The following is a 9,750-nucleotide window of genomic DNA, read 5'->3' as shown; positions in this document are numbered from 1 at the left end:
ATTCCGAGGAAACCAAATTTTGTGTTTCCTCAGAATATCCTCGGAAATTCCTCGAGATATTCCGAGGATTTCATTTTCCGTCGGAATGTCCGTCAGAATACCGCTGTTTTCTTGTAGTGTGATGCTGAGGTACGTGAACATTTAAGCTGCTCTAGAAAATACAATGAGCTTGAATTTGTCAAGTGGCTGGCGAGATGGTCTTCTTCGACGAGGAGCTTGTGCCGGTTACGGCAAGCTTGTCTCGAGCGCCTGCTTGATGAAGAACCAAGATGTTGCGAAGAAGCAAGATGTTGATGACGAGATGTTGATCTCGTACCAAGCCATGCTATCGTAGTTGCAGGCCATGAAGGTTTTTTCCTAGATCATGTGATCTCTACGCTCCCACGTTCCTTTTCACCTTCAAGAAGGATCGAGAACCTGCAGCTTCTTGCAACTCAACAGCCAGCTCGAAATGTGAAAACCTTTGAAGTAGAGACGATGAACTCCGTGTGTTCTCCTTGTCGGCAAGCTCCGGAAAGCTCGTACCTTTGAAGTCCTCTGGTCCGGAGATGCTGAACTGACCCACTCAATGGATGTTTGGTGAAAACTCGAGATGGAGGTCTCAGGCCACTTCAACCCGAAAGCTCCTCGTTGGTGGGCTACAATTGGTGATTTTAAGTAGATGTTGGAGAGAAGCTTGAGCAATCCCGGAAGAGCAGTCCCAGAAGCTTTACCGGCGGATCGAGACCGAAGCACCATGGCCATTGCCGCCAAGATCAAGCTCGTGAGATCAAGCATGCGCCAAGTTCAATTCTCGAGCTTTGTTGCGGTCTTTCTGAGCCAAGATGACTTGGAGCAGATCGCCACCGTTTCTCTTTTCTCCTTCCGTCACAGGCTAGTTCGTCGTTGGCGGGGATGGAATGGAACTCGGCCGATGCGGGAAAGCAACGACAGCCCCATCGACGTCGTTCATGTTCGATTCAATCTTTTAGAGCCGTCGTCGGTCATGACTCCTCCTTCTCCCCGAGGACTCCTCTGACTTGATCTCCCCGGCGAATACTGCGATTGTGGACCGGAGACGCGTAAAGTTATCGACTTTTTAATCCCCCTCCCGGAGAACGAGCCTTGAGCTTCGTCGAGTAGACATCGGAGACGACACGTTCAACTTCACCGGCGGATCGAGACGTCGTCTTCACCGGCGGATCGAGACGGAGCTTCACCGGCTGATCGAGACGGACCTTCACCGGCGCGTCTACGAGGATCGATACGTCTACGGAGCTTCACGAGACTCGAGCATCGCCAAGATCACCATTGCCGCTCCGATCAAGTCCTCCGCTCTTCCCCGATCTTCCTGAACCCAAGGACCAGAAGTGGGCGAGATACCGTTAACTTCACCGGCGGATCGAGACGTTCCCTCCTTCTAGCGCCAACTGTTTGATCCAAAAATGTTCTTTATGCTGGTAGTGTTTATTGAATCAATACAATAAAAGAATCTAAAGATAAAAGATTAGATTCTTGAGGCATAGGAAAAATCTTTAGATGAAATCAAATGGAAAAGAACATAAATGAGATTTTGTTGAGTAAAGGTTCATTACAAAAATGATACAAATGTAAAGTGAACCTTTTCAATCTACAAATCTCTTATGAAAGTATGTTTATTAATCTAAGAAGAGGATAATGAATCCCTTGCTAAAGAGATGTCTCTTTATTTATACAAGGAAGAAGCTAGGGCATCATAATAAAATGGGCCTAGCTCATTGTCTAATGGGCCTTGAGGGAGGATGTAAATCCACCCCCAACATTAACCAATCTTTAATGTATCAGAGTAGGAGTACCCGGTTGAACCAATATCAAAATTGTACCAGATAATTAAAACCGAACTATAAAACTAATCCGGTTTCTATCAAGCGAAAACTTAAACCGAAAATCGGATTCACGAAGCTTGAATTTTGAAGTTCCAAACACTCTGTTTCGGCAACAAGGTTAGCTCGTCGTCGAGAATGAATAAATTGATCAGTTCCAAATCCATTTGAGATTAAAATCCCTTTATACCAAAGCTGCAAAAACGATGCTGTTTCGATGGAGTAAAATAATCAGTTTAATATTAGCTGGATTTTGATCCGCGCAACCGCGCCGTTGTTTGTTTTCACTTTTCTAATACATAAATTATTGTTTTGAAACATAAGTAATATATATTTTTAACGTTAATGATATACTTAAATGTTTATATAACTATCTATATATATAAAAAAATGTTTGCCTCCCTCCCGTTGCGCCACGTCATAAAGTCGTTGATTGTGAGTGCGATACCTGTCTTCTTTGCCTCCCGTTTCATTAAGTTTCGATGTGGGTTGATGCGTTTCATAATTGTTTACGGTTTAGTGGGCTTTTTGTTCACACCGTGATATAGCCCAAATACAAAGAGATAGCCACTATAATGAAAACATATGTAAAGAATAAAACTTTGGAAACAAGAAGGAAAAGAAAGAGCGTATCGTGAGTTTTTGGATGCTACTGACTTCGTCTTGGTTGGAGGCGATATCAACGGTGACGGTTCATTTCGCCGCCACCGTAACTCAATAACATTCAAGAGTTTAAAATTATTGGCGAAGGATTTTGCAGAGTGTGAAGAGGCAAAGGGAAGAGGATGATGAGCAACAACACTGAAGAGGTTAAAAAAAAAAATCGAGACAATTAATAAAAATATTCTACAGTTTAAGCGGTGGCGAGTAAATCAGATCGGTTTCTCAATTCCGCTATGACTCGATCAAGAGAGAAATATAGTTTTTTTTGTCCAAAGAAATATATATATATTATCAAAGAAAAGATTGATCCGAACGAATCATAAAAAGATAAGGGAAGCAATCAAAGATTTTTATTTCATTTTTTAATTAGTTTTTGGGAATTAACATGAATGGAAGTGCCATACACGCGCAGAGACATGCGTGTTGGTGAGATATGAGATACATATTTTAACTTAAAAGGGAAATAGACAGGAAGCAATGCGTTCAATTTCCATTGGGTCTTTTCTTTTGAGCCTTTTGTTTCAAAAAAAATCGACATAATATAACCGGATTTACTTCGGCTTAGTTTAGATTCGATTCAGCTTAAATGCATGCATGATTTTAAGCTACACAAGTTTCATTCAATAAATAAATCAACGGAAAATTTTATTGTAAGAAATTGAGTTAATTGAAATTCATAAGATAGAAAACAATAAATAATTAAATAAAATTTTATAATTATCTAGCTACTTATATTTATATAATATTTATATATAAAAATAACATAAATATATGATTATAATTAATATTTAAATACAAATTTGGGCGTAGCCCGGGCCGGCCCTAGTTTCAAATACAATAATTTTAAAATTGACATGTTACAATTAGTCAATTGTTTAAAACTGTATGTATTTGTCACTTCTTATTATATATTTATCTTAGTGTATTTTTTATCATATTATATTATTTTTAAAATCACCTAAAAGGGGATCGGAAAGTATAGAACTGCCGGAGAAAAACCGGAAACCTAAAGAAACGAGACTAAGACAAGAACATACACACAAAGCAAAACTTAAGATCCAGATCAAGATCTAAATCTAAGAAAGAAAAACCACAAGCGAGGGAAAGAAGATACTAGGAGCATGAAGCTCCACTCCGACGAACACGATTGGATTGCAAATCCCGATGCCACCGCAACTTCACGGCGTCCAGCGTGTTCGGAACCGGCCGATGATTCATTCAGGGTTAGTCTTCAGAGCTAGAGCCCAATCTCGGAGGGATCCCGCAGCCCCGAGCGCCGGAATCCATTGGAAAGCCGATCCTTGAACCTTTCTCCGCCAAGCTCCGCCGATAAATAAATTTATAACCAATAGTATTTTAGATAAATAAATTTATTTATAAAATCAATGCAATTTACAATTAATATTAAACTAAAAATAAGTATAAATTGTATTGAAATTGTAGTATGAAATTTTCGGGTAACAAGAAAAAAATAATAAAATGACATTGTCTTCACCAAGTAAACCGAATTATTGAGTTGATCCGTTTTTTATTGTCAAGCGAAAACTTAAACCGAACCGAAGCTTGAATTTTGAAGTCAGACCTCGGTCTTCCAAACCCTCTGGCTCGGCAAGAAGGTTAGGTCGTCGTCGAGAATGAATAAATCAGAGAGACTAGCGAAAAGATATGCTGTGTTGCTCGGAAACTGGAAAGTAGAGCGACTCGGAGCGTAGTAGAAGAAAGCAATTCTACAACTTAGTTAAAGCTCTTTGCTTTTTAATTCAATTCTCACGAATCAGAGAGACCCCACGCATCTCTCCCTCTCTCCACCCACACAAAATGCCAGCTTCTGAAGGTAAATTCACGAAAGGAAACGACTTTCCATCTGTATCTCCCTCAAAATCCAATTTTGGATTGCGATTTGAGTTACCCATTTTACGAATTGATTTATCCCCCTTTGAGCTCCGTCGCAGATAGAAGAGGGAAATGGAAACGGCGGAAGCGAGGTGGGAGGAGACCGAAGCAAGAGGAGGAAGACATGGAGGAAGAACACGAGGACAACAACAACGAAGAGATGGAGGATGCTGATAATGCCGATGAGCTTCACCAAAACGGCGGCGCAACGCCCGATCCGGGACCCGGTGTTAACGAGGTAGTCGAAGATTCCGGTACTCGCATCTCTGATTTCCCCTCAGTGGTCAGGCGCGTGGTGATCCGGCCACACGCCTCTGTAACGGCTGTTGTGGCGGCTGAGAGAGCTGGGTTGATTGGGGAGAGTAGAGGGCAAGGCTCGCTTCCATCTCTGGAGAACATTTCGTATGGGCAGTTGCAGGCATTGTCTACTGTGCCAGCTGATTCTGTGTCGCTTGATACTGAGAGGAGTGATGGAGCGTCTTCGGCTTATGTTATCTCTCCACCTCTTATTATGGAAGGAGAAGGAGTTGTTAAACGGTTTGGGGATAAGGTTCATGTCTTGCCTATGCATTCAGGTTCGTTTCTATAGTCCTTTCAGTTCATGAGATTGCATATAAGACATATAAGTGTTAAACTATATTTGTCATACGTGTGATCTTTCTCTAAGATGTCTCAACAGGGCCTTACGTCGGTATATTCCTAAATGCATTAGATATAATCTTCGTTTTATCTAGTTTCTTATTCCTGGTTTGTGTTACTCTAGATTTGAATATTCCTAGGTGTCTTATGTTGCACCTTGAATTGATTATGCAAAGTGTTGTCCTTCTAAATGTCACTTGGGCTATGTTCCTGTAGTCTTGCAGCTCAGATGTATCCTCTTAATATTTTTTCTGATCATTATTTGAGCAGCTTGGTTTGCACCAAACACAGTGGATCGGCTTGAGAGGCAAGTGGTGCCACAGTTCTTCTCCGGAAAATCTCCACATCATACACCAGAAAGTTATATGCACTTCAGGAACGCTATTGTCTCAAAATACACGGATAACCCTGAAAAGACACTGACGATATCTGATTGCCAAGGATTGGTAGATGGTGTCGACGATGAAGATTTTGCACGAGTGTTCCGTTTTCTTGATCACTGGGGAATAATCAATTACTGCGCCACTTCCCAGTGTCATCCTGAGCCTTCTAGGGATATTTCAGATGTTAGGGAGGATTCAAACGGTGAAGTCCATGTGCCATCTGCTGCTTTAACATCTATTGAGAGTTTGATCAAATTTGACAAGCCCAGCTGTGGACACAAGTCAGATTCATCCGTGTCATGTTCGGATGTTGACCTCCCTGACTTGGACATAAGAATTCGTGAACACCTATGCGATAACCATTGCAACCATTGTTCTCGACCGCTTCCAACTGTGTACTTCCAATCACAAAAGAAGGTTCTTATCCTGCTTCCTCTACTTACAACGCATTTGTGTTTACTTATCTGATTTTTAGCAGATGTAATAGACTCGCAAACCTTATCTTGCTTTTTGTTTACAGGAGGATGTGCTTTTATGCTCTGATTGTTTTCACCATGCAAGATTTGTTGCTGGACATTCTTGTATTGACTTTGTAAGGGTGGATACGACCAAACAGTACGGCGATCAAGATGGAGAGAATTGGAGTGATCAGGAAACTCTATTGCTTCTCGAAGCTGTGGAACTCTACAATGAAAACTGGGTTCAGATTGCGGACCATGTTGGTTCCAAGTCAAAAGCTCAATGCATTCTTCATTTTCTTCGATTACCTGTGGAGGATGGTCTTTTGGATAACGTTGAGCTTCCAGGTGTAGCTTACCCGGCAAACCCTACAAATGGATATGACCATAAAGGAACAGATTCAAATGGGGCTTTACCAGGTGATTTTTTTTTTCTTACTTCATCTCAAAACCATTGTTTAGCTGTAGGCTTGCTTTTGACATGCTATACTCATTGTGCGACTTTCTTTTGGCAGGATCTTCTGAGCAAGAATCTGAAACTGAGATCAATCTTCCTTTCGTGAAGTCTCCTAATCCGGTTATGGCATTGGTTTGTGAATTTTTATTCATATACGCTTCTCATTATCCTTGTGATCATACCATGTGGATCCATGAATCCGTTGATATGAAACTAAAACTGTGTGCATATTTTAGAGTGTAAAAAGTTGGTCCTCTCTATTAACTATGATTCTCTGATACCTGAAACATTTTTAGGTAGCATTTTTGGCATCAGCAGTTGGACCTAGAGTTGCTTCGTCCTGTGCCCATGAGTCCCTCATGGTTTTATCCGCGGATGATAGGTTAGTGTGTTTCGTGATTACTACTATCCGTTTTCTAACTCTTTGTGGTAGCACTTTCATTCAACTTATCTTATGGACTTTTGCTGAAACTTTTCAATCTATTATTAAGGTTCAAATCTGAAGGAAAAGATCCCAGCTTGATTGATGGTAATAAGGCAATTTGCTTGATTGTTCACTTTACAGTTAGTTTTTTTAGCTCCATTGTTTTGTAACGTAATTGTGTCAAATACATATCTCCTTTGATGGTAAAAGAAACAACATGCCAAAACGGAGCGGAAGCACCGACTCCTCTGCCACAGGACAAGGTTATGGCAGCATTTAGAGCCGGTCTATCAGCTGCAGCAACCAAAGCAAAGTTGTTTGCTGATCATGAGGAACGTGAAATCCAAAGGCTTTCTGCAAATATCGTAAATCATCAGGTAAATAAATACAGCAGAACCTAGTTGACGTTGATAATTTATATGGTTTGTTGATAGTGTTTTATTGCTGATGTGCAGCTGAAGAGGATGGAGCTGAAGCTAAAGCAGTTTGCAGAAATCGAAACGTTGTTGATGAAAGAATGCGAACAAGTGGAGAAAACCCGTCAGAGATTTGCTGCAGAACGAGCACGTATGGTCTCAGCAAGATTTGGATCACCTGGACAGACTAGTAACACTAATAATCTCCAAGGGATGTCTCTATCCACTGGTGGTGGTAACAACATCAATACTCTCCTCCAACAGCAACAAGGTTCAGCTTCCTCTTCTCAACCAAGCATCATCCCAGGATTCAGCAACAACCCACAACTTCATGCGCAGATGCAGTTCATGGCACGCCAGCAACAACAACAGCAAGCATTCTCCTTTGGCCCGAGATTGCCTCTCAATGCTATACAGACCAATGCAGGATCAACGCCTTCACTGTTTGGCAACAACCAACTTAATAATAACCCTGCAGGTTCAGCATCCATCAACCAACCTCCATTTAGTCACCCGATGGTTAGGTCTTCTACTGGTTCTGGATCCGGGTCTGGCTTAGGGTTAAACTAAAACCCATCTCTTTAGCTTATTGTTTTGAGCGAAGTTATTGTCTTTGAAGACCGTAGTTATATGTTAGTGTTTTCATGTAGTATCAAAACTCTCTGGAATTATCATTGTGAATCAAAAACAGTTCTCTATATAAAAAAAATCATTTGCCATGGACCATGTTACTTAGGTTTAGGGCAACGAATGTAACGTAAGCTACAAGAAAGGTCTTATTCTTAAAAAAAAAAACATATTGAATGAAAGACAAAAATGTACACATTACATGGTCTAACCGAGGTGCGCACGAGCCATCATTAACATGACTTTTTTCTCAGACGAGCTTAGATCTGACTCGTTACGTTTCAGAGAAGAAGACGAAGAAGACAATGACGACTGCGGCGAGCTCCAGCTCGTGCCCACCGAACCCCTGCTTGAACCTTCCGACTGCGAAAAGGTCGTCCCCGACTCGTAGAACTCGTCAGATTGTGATGACATCGAATCCTGATCACCGTTCTTCTTCACGTCGCGGCTCTTACTACTCTTCTTCAGCCCGATCAATGACTTGAGAAGACGCCACCGCCGCAAAGGAGAACCGGATTCGAGTTTACCTCGAGCTGATGAACTTCGCCAATAGGGAGACGGAGGTCCCGAAGCAGACGGTGGTTTGGGCTTGACATACGGAGGAGGGGGAGCGAAGGGAGAGACAGCGCGTGGTCTGGGAGAAGACGGAGGTGAGAGTTGTTGTAATCGGAGAGGATGAAGTTTCTTGGGAGGTTGAAGGAGAGTGGGAACATCATCTTTTGTCGCTGTCTTGGGGATACCGGGTCGGATCTCCCAGTTAAACGGCACAGCTCCGGGTCTCTTGAAAGAGCCGTCACCACCATCATCATCAACCATCGAGAAACAAACAATAAAAAACAACCAACGTTTCTCTGATTAGTTCTTGAAGGTTATTACAACAACTTATATACTTATATAGTTCAAGACCGATTATTTTTAGAACGTAAACCAGTTTCACAACAGTTTTTTATGTGAAACTAATCTTATTGACAGAATTTATTTGTGGGGGCATATATGTTTTCTGTATACACATTGGATGTGTATCCAAACCTTCCTTTTTATGTGGATGTTGAGTATCTACGTGTTGACCCAAATAAAGAGTATCTACGTAATTAAATACACTTTTTAATTTTATTACCATTTTTGGAGGATCTCACTGATATTAAAAAGGTAATATCTTCAGTAAAAAGTATATAATATTTACTATATTGACTGAAAAAGCATAAAATTTGAATTAAATAATACCGCCATTTTTTCTATTTTATGATTTATGTATGACTTCAAAAAAAGTTTTGTTTACCAAAGACCTACCGTTGTAACAAAACAAAACGGTAACAGCAGAATCAGGTTCCGTCTGCAATTGACTCCCAGCTTTTTTTCGGTTGTAACCTCCCCACGTTTTTAGTTGAGTAATGATAACTCGACAAGTGCCATTATGACAATTCATACGGTAGATGTCCGTTTCAAAATCAACACAAGAACAATTAAAATTCAAACCAAGATGCAGAGCTTTAAAGGGTTTAGGGTTTAAAAGTCCATTTCTGAGAGTGCAGTAATCGTATTGCTTGCAACGTCCAGAAGCTGCAGGTACTCGTCCGCACCATCTACAAGTCCCTGCATACATCAAAAAAGGGTACAATGATGATGAGACATATCTAAAAGATCCAAGTGACAGTGAAAGACACAAGTCTAAAAGATATGAACTTGACTTAAAACTTGTTATGTAATTGAGCAGAGATGATGGCAACTATTCTCACATGAGTCTTTAACTAAATACATAGATGAGGCAGGAAGAGAAGTCTCACCTTATCTGTTTCAGCTAGACATTTGCAGATCTTAGCCTTTTGATTGTCTGTTATGTCATCACCAGCCTCAACGACTATATCAAATAGCTGAAAGGAGACTTGTATTAGACGTGGTTATGACCACTATTGCAAGACTTATACGTGCGGCAAATAGGAAAAGGGGGG

At 40.9% G+C, this 9,750-nt stretch overlaps 3 protein-coding genes across 3 annotated transcripts in view; 1 reads left to right on the top strand and 2 right to left on the bottom strand.

Moving 5' to 3' along the window:
* The first annotated feature begins 4,119 nt into the window (after positions 1 to 4,119).
* LOC106295050 (SWI/SNF complex subunit SWI3C) lies at positions 4,120 to 7,893 on the top strand. Its single transcript, XM_013730823.1, has 9 exons — positions 4,120 to 4,338; positions 4,457 to 4,972; positions 5,307 to 5,836; positions 5,940 to 6,297; positions 6,393 to 6,466; positions 6,631 to 6,716; positions 6,826 to 6,863; positions 6,969 to 7,135; positions 7,214 to 7,893. The coding sequence occupies exons 1-9, from the start codon at positions 4,323 to 4,325 to the stop codon at positions 7,742 to 7,744; spliced, it is 2,316 nt and encodes a 771-aa protein (XP_013586277.1). The 5' UTR covers positions 4,120 to 4,322; the 3' UTR covers positions 7,745 to 7,893.
* A 70-nt stretch (positions 7,894 to 7,963) lies between these two features.
* On the bottom strand, positions 7,964 to 8,671 carry LOC106295052 (rho GTPase-activating protein gacO). The gene has a single exon (XM_013730825.1). It carries the CDS (start codon positions 8,615 to 8,617, stop codon positions 8,009 to 8,011), a length of 609 nt encoding a protein of 202 aa, XP_013586279.1. The 5' UTR covers positions 8,618 to 8,671; the 3' UTR covers positions 7,964 to 8,008.
* A 388-nt stretch (positions 8,672 to 9,059) lies between these two features.
* The window catches only part of LOC106295051 (replication factor C subunit 4), a 3,269-nt gene continuing 2,578 nt past the window's right edge, over positions 9,060 to 9,750 (bottom strand). Inside the window, exons 11-12 of the mRNA XM_013730824.1 lie at positions 9,586 to 9,672; positions 9,060 to 9,394 (exon numbers count right to left, since the gene is read on the bottom strand). Of these exons, the coding sequence (XP_013586278.1) occupies positions 9,308 to 9,394; positions 9,586 to 9,672 (174 nt within the window). The 3' untranslated portion in view covers positions 9,060 to 9,307. The remainder of the gene's footprint in view (positions 9,395 to 9,585; positions 9,673 to 9,750) is intronic.

The sequence above is a fragment of the Brassica oleracea genome, chromosome C5 (genome assembly GCF_000695525.1).
Source record: "Brassica oleracea var. oleracea cultivar TO1000 chromosome C5, BOL, whole genome shotgun sequence".
In the NCBI taxonomy this organism is placed as follows: Eukaryota; Viridiplantae; Streptophyta; class Magnoliopsida; order Brassicales; family Brassicaceae; genus Brassica; species Brassica oleracea.
The sequence above is the reverse complement of the archived record's forward strand: the minus strand, read 5'-3'. Positions and strand labels throughout refer to the sequence as shown.

What these genes read in the sequence shown, in the direction of transcription:
- LOC106295050 (XM_013730823.1), top strand. An exon ending in ACTTCCAATCACAAAAGAAG is followed by an intron (nt 5,837 to 5,939) that starts GTTCTTATCCTG and finishes TTTTGTTTACAG; the next exon opens with GAGGATGTGCTTTTATGCTC. An exon ending in TTCAAATGGGGCTTTACCAG is followed by an intron (nt 6,298 to 6,392) that starts GTGATTTTTTTT and finishes TTCTTTTGGCAG; the next exon opens with GATCTTCTGAGCAAGAATCT.
- LOC106295052 (XM_013730825.1), bottom strand. Translation starts at nt 8,617, where the DNA reads ATGGTTGATGATGATGGTGGTGACGGCTCTTTCAAGAGACCCGGAGCT.